Source organism: Nerophis lumbriciformis, linkage group LG03, assembly GCF_033978685.3.
Source record: "Nerophis lumbriciformis linkage group LG03, RoL_Nlum_v2.1, whole genome shotgun sequence".
NCBI lineage: Eukaryota > Metazoa > Chordata > Actinopteri > Syngnathiformes > Syngnathidae > Nerophis > Nerophis lumbriciformis.
Genome location: NC_084550.2, coordinates 67713997 through 67735025, shown reverse-complemented (window position 1 = coordinate 67735025; position 21029 = coordinate 67713997). Strand labels below are relative to the sequence as shown.

At 35.8% G+C, this 21029-nt stretch overlaps 1 protein-coding gene across 1 annotated transcript; it reads right to left on the bottom strand.

Moving 5' to 3' along the window:
- Window positions 1-645: 645 nt before the first annotated feature.
- ifi30a (IFI30 lysosomal thiol reductase a) lies at window positions 646-20134 on the bottom strand. The gene is made up of 7 exons (XM_061941663.1): window positions 19883-20134; window positions 11278-11466; window positions 5585-5659; window positions 4181-4267; window positions 3936-4088; window positions 3740-3808; window positions 646-959 (listed from the first exon to the last, which is right to left on the bottom strand). The coding sequence occupies exons 1-7, from the start codon at window positions 20009-20011 to the stop codon at window positions 894-896; spliced, it is 768 nt and encodes a 255-aa protein (XP_061797647.1). The 5' UTR covers window positions 20012-20134; the 3' UTR covers window positions 646-893.
- Window positions 20135-21029: the final 895 nt, after the last annotated feature.

The following is a 21029-nucleotide window of genomic DNA, read 5'->3' as shown; positions in this document are numbered from 1 at the left end:
GCCCTGTTGTTGCATCTTGTGACCACCTTTCCATATGCAGCTAGATTCCAACCATCTTCAAAAGGCACACACGTACGCAATAAGTAAACAAAACATTTGGATCCCACATGACCACAAATTGACGAATGATACTTACCTCAGTGACATTAAAACACTTGGATGAGTTATTTCTCTTCATGCTGAGATGGGAAACACGAGGAAACGCATGAAAGCCACAATAACTTTGCCTAGCCGTCAACTCTTCCAAGTCTATTCTTTCGATTCCTGTGTGTCGTCACGCTCCTCAGCTGTGAAAGGTCCGGCAATCGACAAGCTAAATGTCAGTATATTTACTTTTCAACTCCAGCTTGTTTGCTAAAAGACATGCACGCATGCATTGCAGGTCTGGTATTAGTGTGTGACTATCTGACTGGACTATCAGGGACGTCATGCATCTAGAACTTCTGGTTGAGCCACAATGGACGATGAGAAGTTTTGTTTCTCTGATAAAAAAAAAAATGCATGGATGATTTTAGTGGCAAGACTGCTCTACAAAATCATCTGAAAGGATGTTTCATTATTAGTGTTGCAGAAATACTTCAATTGACTCAACACATTTGTGCCACACAGGAAGTAGCTTTACATGACTTCTGTTGTCTGCATTCATTTTGAATACTGCATGGTTTTATTTTATCAGAACATAAGAAAACAACACAAAATTGACTTCAGTGTATACTGGTAGCTTTTAGTAAATATTCCATGTGAAGATGTGAGTGACCTATGGTGCCATCTAGAGGCCAGAAAGGTGTATTACCAAACAGTGCCCTATTTATGGTATGTAAGGTTCAAATGGTTCGTTATCTGGTGGCCAGCACACCTGCAGCAAGACCAGCATCGGGCCAGGAAGAACTTCTTTAGTTGTGAACGTAGATCTTGGAGTGTTTCTGGCTGTCACCTCCGCAGACCACTGGCTTGACACCCTGCAAACACCAAGTCAAGAGTTCAAAGGTCTGTCAGTGAGGGACAAACTGCTCGCCATCATGGACAATGTTGCCCACCCACTACACCAGACAATTGAGGGACAGTGGAGCTCATACTCCAACAGGCTCCTTCAGCTTCGTTCCCACAGTGTTCCATTCAAGAAGTCCTTCATTCCGCACTCCATCCAGCTGTATAATCACTCGCCATACAGCAATAGATGATCTCTTGTCTATTACCTGACACCTGACATGCTAGCTACCTCTCTTTGTTTATAATGTTTATTTTCTGCTCGATCTACTCTCTATTTTATGCTGCAGCTGTTACATATACTATAATATTGTACATGGTAATTGTTATATAATGTATATATTATATAAAAATATATCCGTATATATTGTATATATAATATGTAAATATTACATATATGTTATTAGAGATATCCGATATTATCGGCCGATAAATGCTTTAAAATGTGATATCGGAAATTATCGGTATCGGTTTCAAGAAGTAAAATGTATGACTTTTTAAAACGCCGCTGTGTACACGGACGTAGGGAGAAGTATAGAGCGCCAATAAACCTTAAAGGCACTGCCTTCGCGTGCCGGCCCAATCACATAACATACCTGCCAACTTTTGAAATCAGAAAAACCTAGTAGCCAGGGTCCAAAATGATTATTAGCATTCAGACAGGTTAAAATGTTGCTAAAACCATCACTTTTCTATCAGTCACAGTGACTTTTCAAAATAAAAATCATATGGGTTGATTGACATGTTTATTCTGTAAGCTAACTTCAATAGTTTGAAATTATTTTGACAGTTAATGCCAGTTATCCTGTCAACCTTTCACAAGACTTCAATTTGTTAATTGAAAGTATAAACAGTATAAACACTTTTTACAGTAAACAAATGGTAAAACAGTACTAAACAATTCCATAAAAAAAAAAATTGGTGTCATTATTAACTTTCTGTCCAAGCTTGTATAATCTACTGCCTTGTTCAATTGTAAAAAATATTCTGTGCCTAAAATTCACATTTCTATCACAATTATCATACTGTAAACATGGTAAGCTAACTTCATTAAAATTAATAGTCCTGTCAATAGCATGGAATTACAATTCAAATGTAGTTTTTTTGTAAGCCTTTCAAAAGAATTCAAAATATGAAAAATGAATGAAAATTAATTTAAGCCATCAGACACTTGAAAAGTGGCACATCACATCTCTAATGTAATCATTTTAACTTTTCAACAGAAATAGCACTGCAAAAATATCAAGGACATACTTCTGTATTTTGGTAGTTATGCTGTCAACATTTAACAAGATTTCTTCAACTTGGACTTGAAAGCATAAATAGTATAAACACTTTTAACAGGATAACAGTACTAAACAATTCCAATAGATAACATTGGTGTCATTACCTTTTTGTTTGCTCAATTATTGCCTCCGTAAATAAAACTTCGGCATTTATCACATCCAAAGAATCTGTTTGGGCGAGGAAAAACGTTGAAAGTTTTCCACTTGTATCGCTAGCAACGGCATTAAACTTGTGTTTTTTTGTCCCAACGTGGTCTTTTACATCGCCAATTCGCGTAGTTTTCACCCTTTTTGGAACGGATAATTATTCCCGGATAGGCTTTTGAATATTCTTCACGGAATGACTGCAGTTTTCTTTTCGGTTTAAGACTCGTTTGCGATTTTTCTCCGGCTGATTCCATGATCGTTCGCTCGTTTGGAAACAATGGCAACAGGTGCCTCGTGCTTGGCAGCGGTGCTATAAATAGCCTCGCGCATGGCATTCGGAATGGCTCGATAGGAAGTTACGGGAAGCAGTGTCGATTGTCATTGTTGTTACGCGATTTCGTGAATAAAACTTAATTTTTTTTTTTTTTTTTTAATTAATGAAAAACCGTATATTTTATCACTGCAACCGTAACCCGGAATAGGTTGATGAAAACCGTACTAATTACGGGAAAACCGGAGTAGTTGGCAGGTATGACATAATATCTACGGCTTTTCACACACACAAGTGAACGCAAGGATACTTGGTCAACAGCCATACAGGTCACACTGAGGGTGGCTGTATAAACACTTTTAACACTGCTACAAATATGCGCCACACTGTGAACCCACACCAAACAAGAATGACAAACAAATTTCGGGAGAAAATCCGCACCGTAACACAACATTAACACAACAGAACAAATACCCAGAACCCCTTGCAGCACTAACTCTTCCGGGACGCTACAATATACACCCCCCGCTACCCCCTACCCCAAAACCCCACCCCACCCACCTCAACCTCCTCATGCTCTCTCAGGGAGAGCATGTCCCAAATTCCAAGCTGCTGTTTTGAGGCATGTTAAAAAAAATAATGCACTTTGTGACTTCAATAATAAATATGGCAGTGCCATGTTGGCATTTTTTTCCATAACTTGAGTTGATTTATTTTGGAAAACCTTGTTACATTGTTTAATGCATCCAGTGGGGCATCACAACAGAATTAGGCATAATTATGTGTTCATTCCACGACTGTATATATCGGTTGCTATCGGAATCGGTAATTAAGCGTTGGACAATATCGGAATATCGGCAAAAAAGCCATTATCGGACATCTCTATATGTTTTATTTTATATTGTTACTATGGTACATTTTTAGTCTACTTTATACCTGCATTATCGTTTCCATCCTTTGTAACTGAGCTACTGAGTGGAACAATTTCCCTTGTGGATCAATAAAGTTTGTCTAAGTCTTAAAAGACAACGCCAGGCTTTTTTCTTACCTTGTACATGCTGCAGACCAAAGTAAAGAGAGACGTTGTGGCCTTTCTCTGCAGGTCATCCGTGTGCTCCTACGATCCATATGAACAAAAATATTATATTTGTTATTGGAGCTGGCCACTAAGCGGGCACACACAGAATAACACCCAAAATAGAGTTGAGGGAGAGGACTTCTATAATCTTATAAAGATGACTTACCCCATTGACGGTGACCCACGGTACAAACCGGTGAGGAGGAACCAGGGCTTGGGTCTTCAAGGCGTTCTGATGCATGAGCTGGTTTCCCTCGTCGCCATTCACGCAGCTCATGAGGCGCTCCCAGCTCAACTGGGGGCTGTAAAGGCCAACACACTGGGCACAACAATAAAAGCCAAATAAGGTGGTGTGGAGTGATTTTATTTTATTTTTATTTATTAAATGTTTTAACAGCAGATTGTCCTTACACTCTTTGCTGCTGCAATGACATCTGTGGAGGCCTCCATGCAGAAGATGATGAGGAAGGCATTGTCACTCATGTTCAGTAAACACGCCTGTCAAGACAAAAATTATGCTGTAAATTCCAGACTATAAGCCCATACTTTTTTCCTACGCTTTGAACCCTGCGGCTTATAAAACGGTGAAGCTAATTTGTGGATTTTTCTTTGCTGACGGCCATAATGCAAATAGTTTTAAAAAAAACAAGCAAATACATTGAAGAGGTGTGTTATTTTTTGTGCTATAGCGCCATCTTTTGGACAAGTTCGCACACTGCAGGTGCTGTAGTGCCTTTCTGTTTAGACTGAGCTTTTAACCGGAGGTAGAAGTGCCGTTACATCTTTTGCTGTCCTTAGCGTTCCTACTTACATGGTGTGGAGGGGGGGCGTGGCCTGCGGGCCTGCCGCGGAACGGGGTGTGCCAGGACCGGCCTTGAAGACAGCAAGAGGTGAGTAGATGGCCCAGGTGGGCCTTGTTATCTAATCACCTGTCGCCTTTATTAGCAGCAGCCGGATTGAGACACGTTTGTTGGAGTTGGAGTGGGAGCCAGAGAGAGAGAGAGAGAGACACGAACAAAGAGAAAGACATTTTGCTGGAAAGCAAAAGCTTCTCCACATTTATGAAAATAAAACAGTGTTGTACCCTGAAATCCGGGCTCTCGTGGCAGTGTGTGGTGGTCCGAGGAACCCACTAGACGGCAACCTCTACACATGGATTTTTAATTCATCACTCCAAGCAACGGTTGTAAGTTTTACAATATACCTAAAAACAATTAGTAAACCGTCCCATGTGTGATGTCTGTGAAAGTGTTTTCATGCATATTTGTATGTGCTATCGTAATGTAAAGAAGCTAGCATTGTTAGCATTAGCTAATATGCTAATACATTTAGTGTCTGTGTTAGTATTATCAACTTACAATGGCATTTTTTTTTGCATTGTTTCAGTTTCAAAAAATTCACTAAAAGCTTCTGGCGTCTCCAGCTCGTGGGTTCATGACGATGACTTCTGTTTTATTTGATCAGCCGTTTTACTGCCGTGTTACAGACACCGTTTGGAAACAATTAAGGTATGTAAATAAACATTTACAAAATCTTTCTGCGTAAATAACTTATTTCACAACGTATATATCTGTGGCTTATAGTCCGGGGCGGCTCATATATGGAAAAACATACTTTTCAGAAATTTAGTGGGTGCGGCTTGAATACCAGTGCACTCTATAGTTCGGAAAATAGTACATTGATGTTACTTTGTCAACAGTGTAATAGTGTGACAACTACTACTACACACGCGAGAACACCAGAAGAGAGATAAACATGATAAAAAAGTTAGTATTTAGTGTCATGATAATTCAGTTTGTGTTTAGGGAACTTCACCTGAATCGTGTTACCAAGGCACTCCTGTTCTCCATGCTGGCACTTAAACATGAACTTGCTCCCATCAGGTTTCTCCTGGTGGTCAAAAACATTTTAGACAGCAATTTATTTTCTCTCTAGTGCTTTTATTTCAATTCTTAACCACTGATACACATGGTCCTATATTTTTGCCCTTATAATAAACATTTATTAAGGGGACTCCAGTGAGTAAGGAAAGTCTTCAGAGCTCTTTAATTTTTCGCTGTTTCATTGCAGCCATCCATCCATCCATTTTCTACCGCTTGTCCCTTTTGGGGTCGCTGGAGCCTATCTCAGCTACATTCGGGCGGAAGGCGGGGTACACCCTGGACAAGTCGCCACCTCATCGCAGGGCCAACACAGATAGACAGACAACATTCACACTCACATTCACACACTAGGGCCAATTTAGTGTTGCCAATCAACTTATCCCCAGGTGCATGTCTTTGGAGGTGGTCCTGAGTAGTCCTGAGTTCAATCCCGGGCTCGGAATCTTTCTGTGTGGAGTTTGCATGTTCTCCCCGTGACTGCGTGGGTTCATTGCAGCCATTTGCTAAAATAAAAAAAAGTTCATTTTATTTCTCATTAATGTACACTCAGCACCCCATCTTGACAGAAAAAAACAGAAAGACCATCCATCCATCCATCTTCTTCCGCTTATCCGAGGTCGGGTCGCGGGGGACAGACATAGTCTTCCCAACGTGTCCTGGGTCTTCCCCGCGGCCTCCTACCGGTCGGACGTGCCCTAAACACCTCCTTAGGGAGGCTTTCGGGTGGCATCCTGACCAGATGCCCGAACCACCTCATCTGGCTCCTCTCCATGTGGAGGAGCAGCGGCTTTACTTTGAGCTCCCCCCGGATGGCAGAGCTTCTCACCCTATCTCTAAGGGAGAGCCCCGCCACCCGGCGGAGGAAACTCATTTCGGCCGCTTGTACCCGTGATCTTGTCCTTTCGGTCATAACCCAAAGCTCATGACCATAGGTGAGGATGGGAACGTAGATCGACCGGTAAATTGAGAGCTTTGTCTTCCGGCTCAGCTCCTTCTTCACCACAACGGATCGATACAGCGTCCGCATTACTGAAGACGCCGCACCGATCCGCCTGTCGATCTCACGATCCACTCTTCCCTCACTCGTGAACAAGACTCCGAGGTACTTGAACTCCTCCACTTGGGGCAAGATCTCCTCCCCAACCCGGAGATGGCACTCCACCCTTTTCCGGGCGAGAACCATGGACTCGGACTTGGAGGTGCTGATTCTCGTCCCAGTCGCTTCACACTCGGCTGCGAACTGATCCAGTGAGAGCTGAAGATCCTGGCCAGATGAAGCCATCAGGACCACATCATCTGCAAAAAGCAGAGACCTAATCCTGCAGCCACCAAACCAGATCCCCTCAACGCCTTGACTGCGCCTAGAAATTCTGTCCATAAAAGTTATGAACAGAATGGGTGACAAAGGGCAGCCTTGGCGGAGTCCAACACTCACTGGAAACGTGTCCGACTTACTGCCGGCAATGCGGACCAAGCTCTGACACTGAGCATACAGGGAGCGGACTGCCACAATCAGACAGTCCGATACCCCATACTCTCTGAACACTCCCCACAGGACCTCTCGAGGGACACGGTCAAATGCCTTCTCCAAGTCCACAAAACACATGTAGACTGGTTGGGCAAACTCCCATGCACCCTCAAGGACCCTGCCGAGAGTATAGAGCTGGTCCACAGTTCCACGACCAGGACGAAAACCACACAGTTCCTCCTGAATCCGAGGTTCGACTATCCGGTATCAAACAGAAAGACATTTTTGCAAATGTATTAAAAGTAAAATAAAAAACCTCAACATTCACATGTACGTAAGTATTGACAGCCTTTGCTCAATACTTAATTGATGCACCTTTGGCAGCATTTCCAGCCTCAAGTCTTTTTGAATATGATGCCACAAGCTTGGCACACCTATCTTTGGGCACTTTCTCTCTTTCCTCTTTGCTGCAACCTCTCAGGTTGGATGGGAAGGTTTTCATCCAGGATGTCTCTATACATTGCCTTTTTTTATTTTATTTTTTTATTCATTTATTTCAGGCAATTCCATAACAAAAGTACAAGGTTGACAACATATAATAATATAAATTAATATAATGCAAAAGGTAATGTACAGTATGTAATGCATGATGGTCCAGTTTTGCCTGAAAGGGAGTGGGAAGAAGATAACTTATTTAATCCCACCCCCAGTTCTCAATTTAGTGATTATTCCATTGAGCTTCACTGTTACTTTGTTCAAGGATTATAATACAAATGTTGTATCATGGTAGCATTACCACAGGTAACAATTAGAGATGTCTGATATTATCGGCCGATAAATGCGTTAAAATGTAATATCGGAAATTATCGGAATCGGGTTTTTTTATTATCGGTATCGTTTTTTTTTTTTTTTTATTAAATCAACATAAAAACACAAGACACACTTACAATTAGTGAACCAACCCAAAAAAACTCCCTCCCCCATTTACACTCATTCACACAAAACGGTTGTTTCTTTCTGTTATTAATATTCTGGTTCCTACATTATATATCAATATATATCAATACAGTCTGCAAGGGATACAGTCCGTAAGCACACATGATTGTGCGTGCTGCTGGTCCACTAATAGTACTAACCTTTAACAGTTCATTTTACTCATTTTCATTAATTACTAGTTTCTATGTAACTGTTTTTATATTGTTTTACTTTCCTTTTTATTCAAAAAAATGTTTTTATTTTATTTATCTGATTTTATTAATTTTTTTAAAAAGTACCTTATCTTCACCATACCTGGTTGTCCAAATTAGGCATATTAATGTGTTGATTCCACGACTGCATATATCGGTTGATATCGGTATCGGTAATTAAAGAGTTGGACAATATCCGCTATCGGCAAAAAGCCATTATCGGACATCCCTAGTAACAATAATTATTACACTGTAACAATAATTTGTATCAACAATGTAGGAATAATGAATATACCAATGATGGTAATAGACAAAATACCAACAATGGTAATAGACAACATAGCAATAATGGTAAGGAAACATTAACATGTTAACACTTTGAGACAGAGTACAACAGCAGGTCAAATTAAAGACCCTCATCTCTATAATTGAACCAGACCCGATATTTGTATAACAGTTTAAATCGATTAACAGTTTGGCATTGCTTGTGTTGCAAGTCCAGTTTGTTCCATAGTTTTACTCCGCATACAGACACAGAAAAACGTTTGAGCTCTCTGCAATGAGAAATATCCAAAGCCTCTCAAGTTATGAGCCTGCACTCGTCTTATAAAAAAACGTAGATTAAGCGGCAATAATTTGTTAAATGCTTTATATAAGATTATTGATGTATTATATTTAACAAGATCATCAAATTTGAGCAACATTTAATGGAGAGTAACTTATAGCTTTAATGGAGAGTAACTTGTTGCTTAGTTACATTTAATGGAGAGTAACTTGTAGCTTAGTTACATTTAATGGAGAGTAACTTGTAGCTTTAATGGAGAGTAACTTGTTGCTTAGTTACATTTAATGGAGAGTAACTTGTAGCTTAGTTACATTTAATGGAGTAACTTGTAGCTTAGTTACATTTAATGGAGAGTAACTTGTAACTTTGCTACATTTAATGGAGAGTAACTTGTAGCTTAGCAACATTTAATGGAGAGTAACTTATAGCATAGCAACATTTAATGGAGAGTAACTTGTAGCTTAGTTACATTTAGTGGATAGTAACTTGTAGCTTAGCTACATTTAATGGAGAGTAACTTGTAGTTTAGCTACATTTAATGGAGAGTAACTTGTAGCTTAGCTTACTACATTTTCCAGGTAGCTTGCCCATCACTGGAAAAGAGACACTGCCATGTGCAATCTACGCATATGTCCAAGAGAAATTAGTTTTTCACTTGTTTTAATTCCCATTTTCTATTTTAAAAAACATTGGTAAAATCGGTTAACAGATCATGGATAACATTATCCGTTTTTTGTTTATTTTCAAACCAAAAATGAGGAAGAGTGGATTTGTATGTACAAACCCCGTTTCCATATGAGTTGGGAAATTGTGTTAGATGTAAATATAAACGGAATACAATGATTTGCAAATTCTTTTCAACCCATATTCAGTTGAATATGCTACAAAGACAACATATTTGATGTTCAAACTCATAAACTTAATTTTTTTTTTGCAAATAATAATTAACTTAGAATTTCATGGCTGCAACACGTGCCAAAGTAGTTGGGAAAGGGCATGTTCACCACTGTGTTACATCACCTTTCCTTTTAACAGCACTCAGTAAACGTTTGGGAACTGAGGAGACACATTTTTGAAGCTTCTCAGGTGGAATTCTTTCCCATTCTTGCTTGATGTACAGCTTAAGTTGTTCAACAGTCCGGGGGTCTCCATTGTGCTATTTTAGGCTTCATAATGGGCCACACATTTTCAATGGGAGACAGGTCTGGACTACAGGCAGGCCAGTCTAGTACCCACACTCTTTTACTATGAGGCCACGTTGATGTAACACGTGGCTTGGCATTGTCTTGCTGAAATAAGCAGGGGCGTCAATGGTAACGTTGCTTGGATGGCAACATATGTTGCTCCAAAACCTGTATGTACCTTTCAGCATTAATGGTGCCTTCACAGATGTGTAAGTTACCCATGTCTTGGGCACTAATACACCCCCATACCATCACACATGCTGGCTTTTACACTTTGCGCCTATAACAATCCGGATGGTTCTTTTCCTCTTTGGTCCGGAGGACACGACGTCCACAGTTTCCAAAAACAATTTGAAATGTGGACTCGTCAGACCACAGAACACTTTTACACTTTGCATCAGTCCATCTTTGATGAGCTCAAGCCCAGCGAAGCCGACAGCGTTTCTGGGTGTTGTTGATAAACGGTTTTCGAGTTTTAACTTGCACTTACAGATGTAGCGACCAACTGTAGTTACTGACAGTGGGTTTCTGAAGTGTTCCTGAGCCCATGTGGTGATATCCTTTACACACTGATGTCACTTGTTGATGCAGTACAGCCTGAGGGATGGAAGGTCACGGGCTTAGCTGCTTACGTGCAGTGATTTCTCCAGATTCTCTGAACCCTTTGATGATATTACGGACCGTAGATGGTGAAATCCCTAAATTCCTTGCAATAGCTGGTTGAGAAAGGTTTTTCTTAAACTGTTCAACAATTTGCTCACGCATTTGTTGACAAAGTGGTGACCCTCGCCCCATCCTTGTTTGTGAATGACTGAGCATTTCATGGAATCTACTTTTATACCCAATCATGGCACCCACCTGTTCCCAATTTGCCTGTTCACCTGTGGGATGTTCCAAAAAAGTGTTTGATGAGCATTCCTCAACTTTATCAGTATTTATTGCCACCTTTCCCAACTTCTTTGTCACATGTTGCTGGCATCAAATTCTAAAGTTAAATTTTTTTTTTTTATCAGTTTGAACATCAAATATGTTGTCTTTGTAGCATATTCAACTGAATATGGGTTGAAAAGGATTTGCAAATCATTGTATTCCGTTTACATTTACATCTAACACAATTTCCCAACTCATATGGAAACGGGGTTAGTAAAACTATTTGTCTATTCCAAACAAAAAAGGAATGGCGGGGACGTACCCACTCCAGCAGATGTGTGACATGAGTACCTGAGCATTCCCAAAGGGGAGCAGGCTGACTGAGAAGATGTCCTGCAGAAGCAGCCAGGTGGGGTAGAGCACCTGTGTGATGTAAAAGATGCAGTCTGGACAAAGACTCTCATAGTAAACCTCCAGCTTGACAACTTCTGCTGTCTGCTGTGACCGAGTCAGGTTGGCATCAAGACACCTTTTCAAAACCTGCAGAAGAACAACAACATCAGGAGTGCACGTGGAAGTCATGTGGTGGTGACACTGTGGCAATATAGCACTTGTTGAACTTAAGTTAATATAGCACTTGTTGAACTTAAGTTAATATAGCACTTGTTGAACTTAAGTTAATATAGCACTTGTTGAACTTAAGTTAATATAGCACTTGTTGAACTTAAGTTAATATAGCACCTGTTGAACTTAAGTTAATATAGCACTTGTTGAACTTAAGTTAATATAGCACCTGTTGAACTTAAGTTAATATAGCACCTGTTGAACTTAAGTTAATATAGCACTTGTTGAACTTAAGTTAATATAGCACTTGTTGAACTTAAGTTAATATAGCACTTGTTGAACTTAAGTTAATATAGCACTTGTTGAACTTAAGTTAATATAGCACCTGTTGAACTTAAGTTAATATAGCACCTGTTTATGTTAAGTTAATGTAGCACTTGTTGAAGTTAAGTTAATATTGCACTTGTTGAACTTAAGTTAATATAGCACCTGTTGAACTTAAGTTAATATAGCACTTGTTGAACTTAAGTTAATATAGCACTTGTTGAACTTAAGTTAATATAGCACTTGTTGAACTTAAGTTAATATAGCACTTGTTGAACTTAAGTTAATATAGCACCTGTTGAACTTAAGTTAATATAGCACTTGTTGAACTTAAGTTAATATAGCACCTGTTTATGTTAAGTTAATGTAGCACTTGTTGAAGTTAAGTTAATATTGCACTTGTTGAAGTTAAGTTAATATAGCACTTGTTGAAGTTAAGTTAATATAGCACCTGTTTATGTTAAATTAATATAGCACTTGTTTAAGTTAAGTTAATATAGCACTTGTTGAAGTTAATGTAGCACTTGTTGAAGTTAATATAGCACTTGTTGAAGTTAATATAGCACCTGTTTAAGTTAAATTAATATAGCACTTGCTTAAGTTAATATAGCACTTGTTGAAGTTAATGTAGCACTTGTTGAAGTTAAGTTAATGTAGCACTTGTTGAAGTTAAGTTAATATAGCACCTGTTTATGTTAAATTAATATAGCACTTGTTTAGGTTAAGTTAATATAGCACTTGTTGAAGTTAATGTAGCACTTGTTGAAGTTAATATAGCACTTGTTGAAGTTAAGTTATTATAGCACCTGTTTAAGTTAAATTAATATAGCACTTGTTTAAGTTAATATAGCACTTGTTGAAGTTAATGTAGCACTTGTTGAAGTTAAGTTAATGTAGCACTTGTTGAAGTTAAGTTAATATAGCACCTGTTTAAGTTAAATTAATATAGCACTTGTTTAAGTTATTGTAGCACTTGTTGAAGTTAATGTAGCACTTGTTGAAGTTAAGTTAATATAGCACTTGTTGAAGTTAAGTTAATATAGCACCTGTTTAAGTTAAATTAATATAGCACTTGTTTAAGTTAAGTTAATATAGCACTTGTTGAAGTTAATGTAGCACTTGTTGAAGTTAAGTTAATATAGCACTTGTTGAAGTTAAGTTAATATAGCACCTGTTTAAGTTAATATAGCGCTTGTTTAAATTAATACAGCACTTGTTGAAGTTAAGTTAATATAGCACCTGTTTAAGTTACGTTAATATAGCACTTGTTTAAGTTAAGTTAATATAGCACTTGTTGAAGTTAAGTTAATATAGCACCTGTTTAAGTTAAGGTAATATAGCACTTGTTTAAGTTAAGTTAATATAGCACTTGTTGAAGTTAATGTAGCACTTGTTGAAGTTAAGTTAATATAGCACCTGTTTAAGTTAAATTAATATAGCACTTGTTTAAGTTAATGTAGCACTTGTTGAAGTGAAGTTAATATATCCATCCATCCATCCATTTTCTACCGCTTATCCCTTTCGGGGTCGCGGGGAATGCTGGAGCCTATCTCAGCTACAATCGGGCGGAAGGCGGGGTACACACTGGACAAGTCGCCACCTCATCGCAGGAAGTTAATATAGCGCTTATTTAAGTTAAGTTAATATATATATATATATATATATATATATATATAAGTTAATATAGCGCTTATTTAAGTTAAGTTAATATATCACTTGTTTAAATTAATACAGCACTTGTTGAAGTTAAGTTAATATAGCACCTGTTTAAGTTACGTTAATATAGCACTTGTTTAAGTTAAGTTAATATAGCACTTGTTGAAGTTAAGTTAATATAGCACTTGTTGAAGTTAAGTTAATATAGCAATTGTTTAAGTTAAGTTAATATAGCACTTGTTGAAGTTAAGTTAATATAGCACTTATTTATGTTAAGATAGCACTTATTTAAGTTAAGTTAATATAGAACTTGTTTAAATTAATACAGCACTTGTTGAAGTTAAGTTAATATAGCACCTGTTTAAGTTAAGTTAATATAGCACTTGTTTAAGTTAATACAGCACCTGTTTAAGTTAATATAGCACCTGTTTAAGTTAAGTTAATATAGCACTTGTTTAAGTTAATATAGCACCTGTTTAAGTTAAGTTAATATAGCACTTGTTTAAGTTAATATAGCACCTGTTTAGTTAAATTAATTTATCATGTGTTTAAGTTAATATAACACCTGTTTAAGTTAAGTTAATATATAACGTGTTTAAGTTAATATAGCACCTTTGTAAGTTAAGTTAATATAGCACTTGTTTAAGTTAAGTTAATATATCACTTGTTTAAGTTATGTTAATATAGCATTTGTTTAAGTTAATATAGCACATGTTTAAGTTAAGTTAATAAAGCACTTGTTTAAGTTATGTTAATATATCAGGTGTTTAAGTTAACATAACACTTGTTTAAGTTATGTTAATATAGCATTTGTTTAAGTTAAGTTAATATAGCACTTGTTTAAGTTAATATATCACTTGTTGAAATTAAGTTAATATATCACTTGTTGAAATTAAGTTAATATATCACTTGTTTAAGTTAAGTTAATATAACATTTAAGTTAATTTATCACTTGTTTAAGTTAATATAACATTTAAGTTAATTTATCACTTGTTTAAGTTAATATATGACTTGTTTAAGTTATGTTAATATAGAACGTGTTTAAGGTAATATAGCATTTCTTTAAGTTAAGTTAATATAGCACTTGTTTAAGTTAATATAGCACCTGTTTAAGTTAAGTTAATATAGCACTTGTTTAAGTTAATATAGCACTTGTTTAAGTTAATTTGATACATCACGTGTTTAAGTTAATATATCACTTGTTTAAGTTAATATAGCACTTGTTTAAGTTAAGTTAATACATCACTTGTTTAAGTTAAGTTAATATAGTACTTGTTTAAGTTACGTTAATATATCACTTGTTGAAGTTAAGTTAATATAGCACTTATTTATGTTAAGATAGCACTTATTTAAGTTAAGTTAATATAGAACTTGTTTAAATTAATACAGCACTTGTTGAAGTTAAGTTAATATAGCACCTGTTTAAGTTAAGTTAATATAGCACTTGTTTAAGTTAATACAGCACCTGTTTAAGTTAATATAGCACCTGTTTAAGTTAAGTTAATATAGCACTTGTTTAAGTTAATATAGCACCTGTTTAAGTTAAGTTAATATAGCACTTGTTTAAGTTAATATAGCACCTGTTTAGTTAAGTTAATTTATCATGTGTTTAAGTTAATATAACACCTGTTTAAGTTAAGTTAATATATCACGTGTTTAAGTTAATATAGCACCTTTGTAAGTTAAGTTAATATAGCACTTGTTTAAGTTAAGTTAATATAGCACTTGTTTAAGTTAAGTTAATATATCACTTGTTTAAGTTATGTTAATATAGCATTTGTTTAAGTTAATATAGCACATGTTTAAGTTAAGTTAATAAAGCACTTGTTTAAGTTATGTTAATATATCAGGTGTTTAAGTTAACATATCACTTGTTTAAGTTATGTTAATATAGCATTTGTTTAAGTTAAGTTAATATAGCACTTGTTTAAGTTAATATATCACTTGTTGAAATTAAGTTAATATATCACTTGTTGAAATTAAGTTAATATATCACTTGTTTAAGTTAAGTTAACATAACATTTAAGTTAATTTATCACTTGTTTAAGTTAAGTTAATATAACATTTAAGTTAATTTATCACTTGTTTAAGTTAATATATGACTTGTTTAAGTTATGTTAATATAGAACGTGTTTAAGGTAATATAGCATTTCTTTAAGTTAAGTTAATATAGCACTTGTTTAAGTTAATATAGCACCTGTTTAAGTTAAGTTAACATAGCACTTGTTTAAGTTAATATAGCACTTGTTTAAGTTAATTTGATACATCACGTGTTTAAGTTAATATATCACTTGTTTAAGTTAATATAGCACTTGTTTAAGTTAAGTTAATACATCACTTGTTTAAGTTAAGTTAATATAGTACTTGTTTAAGTTACGTTAATATATCACTTGTTGAAGTTATGCAGACTTCCTATGTTACTGCTGGCATAAAGAGTCTAAAGTAGAGTTAATACCAACACAATGCAAGTAAGTGTTTGTCATCTCCTGAGTGGAACTGAAAGTTTGTCACATGTTTCTGCTTCCCTAAACTATGATACATTATTTACAACCCCTAAACTATGATACATTATTCACGACCCCTAAACTATGATACATTATTCAGGATCACTAAACACAAGATGATCCCACAAATGAAAATGGTTCCTCTATAGAACCACACTAATACTTGGTAATGATGAGCACTGGAAGGTTTTAATTAGGGCTGGGAGGGTTGGAGTTGCTCTATTTTATGTCTTGTATTAACATTCTGTGATTTATGTAAACAACATTTTACAACACTGTGCATATAAGTCGTACATCAGCTGCCAAGAGGATTCTTTTGCAACTTGTAACCAGTTTTGACAATGTTTTATTGTCATTTAAATACCAAACAATATCATGAGAATTGTGTTTAATCGAGAATCGATTCTGACTGAAATCATCCCTCCAAGAATCAAATCAGATCATGAGGAGGTCAAAGATTCCCAGCTCTAATATGCAGTCATTTTTTTATGTCAAAATGAAAACATTGAAATACATTTAGCCAGAAAATATGCACATGAATTCCAGCCTTTGGTGGGACACATTTAGCCTTGCACAATTCATCCAAGTGTGTTCATGATTAATGTGATCATTTATTGTAATTCATCCAAGTGTGTTCATGATTAATGTGATCATTTATTGTAATTCATCCAAGTGTGTTCATGATTAATGTGATCATTTATTGTAATTAATCCAAGTGTGTGCATGATTAATGTGATCATTTATTGTAATTAATCCAAGTGTGTTCATGATTAATGTGATCATTTATTGTAATTAATCCAAGTGTGTTCATGATTAATGTGATCATTTATTGTAATTAATCCAAGTGTGTTCATGATTAATGTGATCATTTATTGTAATTAATCCAAGTGTGTGCATGATTAATGTGATAATGTATTGTAATTCATCCAAGTGTGTTCATGATTAATGTGATCATTTATTGTAATTAATCCAAGTGTGTTCATGATTAATGTGATCATTTATTGTAATTAATCCAAGTGTGTGCATGATTAATGTGATCATTTATTGTAATTAATCCAAGTGTTGTTGTTGTTGTTTGCTGTTGTTGTTTTTGTCTCTCTGTCTAATCCCCCTCTTGTCCCCACAATTTCCCCCTCTGTCTTCTTTTTTTTTCTCTTTCTATCCCCTCCTGCTCCGGCCCGGCTGCACTAAATGATAATATAAATACATTTAATAAAGTCAAATACAAATAAGGCAACAAGAGAAGTATCCTACACTTCTCTTTTGTAAAGTAAATCTGAACAGCCGACATGGGCATCTACATCAACTATATGATTTGCCTGAGAAGCTGGACAGGACATAAAAAAAAAAAAATAAATAAATAAAAAAAAAAAAAGTAATTAATCCAAGTGTGTTCATGATTAATGCGATCATTTATTGTAATTAATCCACGTGTGTTCATGATTAATGCGATCATTTATTGTAATTAATCCAAGTGTGTTAATGATTTATGTGATAATTTATTGCAATTAATCCAAGTGTGTTCATGATTAATGTGATCATTTATTGTAATTAATCCAAGTGTGTTCATGATTAATGTGATCATTTATTGTAATTAATCCAAGTGTGTTCATGATTAATGTGATCATTTATTGTAATTAATCCAAGTGTGTTCATGATTAATGTGATCATTTATTGTAATTAATCCAAGTGTGTGCATGATTAATGTGATCATTTATTGTAATTAATCCAAGTGTGTTCATGATTAATGTGATCATTTATTGTAATTAATCCAAGTGTGTGCATGATTAATGTGATCATTTATTGTAATTAATCCAAGTGTGTGCATGATTAATGTGATCATTTATTGTAATTAATCCAAGTGTGTGCATGATTAATGTGATCATTTATTGTAATTAATCCAAGTGTGTTCATGATTAATGCGATCATTTATTGTAATTAATCCAAGTGTGTTCATGATTAATGCGATCATTTATTGTAATTAATCCACGTGTGTTCATGATTAATGCGATCATTTATTGTAATTAATCCAAGTGTGTTAATGATTTATGTGATAATTTATTGCAATTAATCCAAGTGTGTTCATGATTAATGTGATCATTTATTGTAATTAATCCAAGTGTGTTCATGATTAATGTGATCATTTATTGTAATTAATCCAAGTGTGTTCATGATTAATGCGATCATTTATTGCAATTAATCCAAGTGTGTTCATGATTAATGTGATCATTTATTGTAATTAATCCAAGTGTGTTCATGATTAATGTGATCATTTATTGTAATTAATCCAAGTGTGTTCATGATTAATGCGATCATTTATTGCAATTAATCCAAGTGTGTTCATGATTAATGTGATCATTTATTGTAATTAATCCAAGTGTGTTCATGATTAATGTGATCATTTATTGTAATTAATCCAAGTGTGTTCATGATTAATGTGATCATTTATAATGTTGTCATTATGGTGGTACTTAATGAATACTTAGGTCTACTACACTACTGTATTTTAATGTTGTCACTATGGTGGTACTTAATGAATACTTAGGTCTACTACACTACTGTATTTTAATGTTGTCACTATGGTGGTACTTAATGAATACTTGGGCCTACTACACTACTGTATTTTAACATTGTCACTATGGTGGTACTTAATGAATACTTGGGTCTACTACACTACTGTATTTTAATGTTGTCATTATGGTGGTACTTAATGAATACTTGGGTCTACTACACTACTGTATTTTAATGATGTCATTATGGTGGTACTTGATGAATACTTAGGCCTACTACACTACTGTATTTCAATGTCACTATGGTGGTACTTAATGAATACTTGGGTCTACTACACTACTGTATTTTAATGTTGTCATTATGGTGGTACTTAATGAATACTTAGGTCTACTAACTACTGTATTTTAATGATGTCACTATGGTGGTACTTAATGAATACTTAGGTCTACTACACTACTGTATTTTAATGTTGTTATTCTGGTGGTACTTAATGAATACTTAGGTCCACTACACTACTGCATTTTAATGTTGTCACTATGGTGGTACTTAATGAATACTTAGGTCTACTACACTACTGTATTGTAATGTTGTCACTATGGTGGTACTTAATGAACACTTGGGTCTACTACACTACTGTATTTTAATGTTGGTCACTATGGTGGTACTTAATGAATACTTGGGTCTACTACACTACTGTATTTTAATGTTATTCTGGTGGAACTTAATGAATACTTAGGTCTACTACACTACTGTATTTTAAAGTTGTCACTATGGTGGTACTTAATGAATACTTGGGTCTACTACACTACTGTATTTTAATGATGTCATTATGGTGGTACTTAATGAATACTTGGGTCTGCTACACTACTGTATTTTAATGTTGTCATTATGGTGGTACTTAATGAATACTTAGGCCTACTACACTACTGTATTTTAATGTCACTATGGTGGTACTTAATGAATACTTGGGTCTACTACACTACTGTATTTTAATGTTGTCATTATGGTGGTACTTAATGAATACTTGGGTCTACTACACTACTGTATTTTAATGTTGTCATTATGGTGGTACTTGAATAATAGCCAAGTACTTTCTGAGGTGGTACTTGGTTAAAAAATGTTACAGTATGCCTATAAATGAACATATTTAATTAAATGTTATGTAAAATACATCAAAAATAAGTCGGGGTTGCTGTTAGCCTAATTAGCTACAGGTGTGATACATTTCAGTAATTGACGTCAAGTGCGGAGGATCGTTTATGTAACTAATTGCTCGCTCGTAGGAAAACAAAAACGTTCGAAGTGACATTTGTAATACTTAGTTGTTGATTTAATGATAGTTGTGTTATATTTCTTACGTGTTTGGGGGAGGGGAAAAAGTGATGAATCATGCTCACCCGGCACGTGACCGCCACCTCTCGAGACGAGCACCACAGTGATGGCGTTTGGGAGCAGGAGGACGACAAAGTGAACATTAAGACACAACTAAAGGTGAACATGAGCAGCGAAGACATCTTCATCTTCATCTTCCACACGCTGCTCTTCTTCAGGTTTACGAGCGCCAAACAGCTGCTGAACAAACAACTTTATATCAAGCCCGCAGAGCAATTCCTGGTTTTTACGGAAACTCGTGTTTGATTGGCTGTTGGCCGGATGACGTAAACTACGTCACTTGTAGCTGTTTATTTGGAACATGCGTACATCGCATCACATAGTTCCACTTGTTTCATTACAGCGCGTCCGAAAAGGAGTAGGAAGAAGCAGAGCTTATTTAATCCTACTCCTTTTCATATCACAGCAGTTTTAATACAAACCCCAAAAGCAGTGAAGTTGGCACGTTGTGTAAATGGTAAATACAAACAGAATACAATGATTTGCAAATCCTTTTCAACTTATATTCAATTGAATAGACTGCAAAGACAAGATATTTAATGTTCACACTGAGAAACGGTTATTTTTTGCAAATATTAGCTCATTTGGAATTTGATGCCTTGTAACATGTTCCAAAAAAAGCTGGCACAAGTGGCAAAAAAGACTGATAAAGTTGAGGAATGCTCATCAAACACTTATTTGGAACGTCCCACAGGTGAACAGGCTAATTGGGAACAGGTGGGTGCCATGATTGGGTATAAAAGTAGATTCCATGAAATGCTCAGTCATTCACAAACAAGGATGGGGCGAGGGTCACCACTTTGTCAACAAATGCGTGAGAAAATTGTTGAACAGTTTAAGAACAACATTTCTCAACCAGCTATTGCAAGGAATTTAGGGATTTCACCATCTACGGTCCGTAATATCATCAAAGGGTTCAGAGAATCTGGAGAAATCACTGCACGTAAGCGATGATATTACGGACCTTCGATCCCTCAGGCGGTACTGCATCAAAAAGCGACATCAGTGTGTAAAGGATATCACCACATGGGCTCAGGAACACTTCAGAAAACCACTGTCAGTAACTACAGTTGGTCGCTACATCTGTAAGTGCAAATTAAAACTCTCCTATGCGAGGCGAAAACCGTTTATCAACAACACCCAGAAACGCCG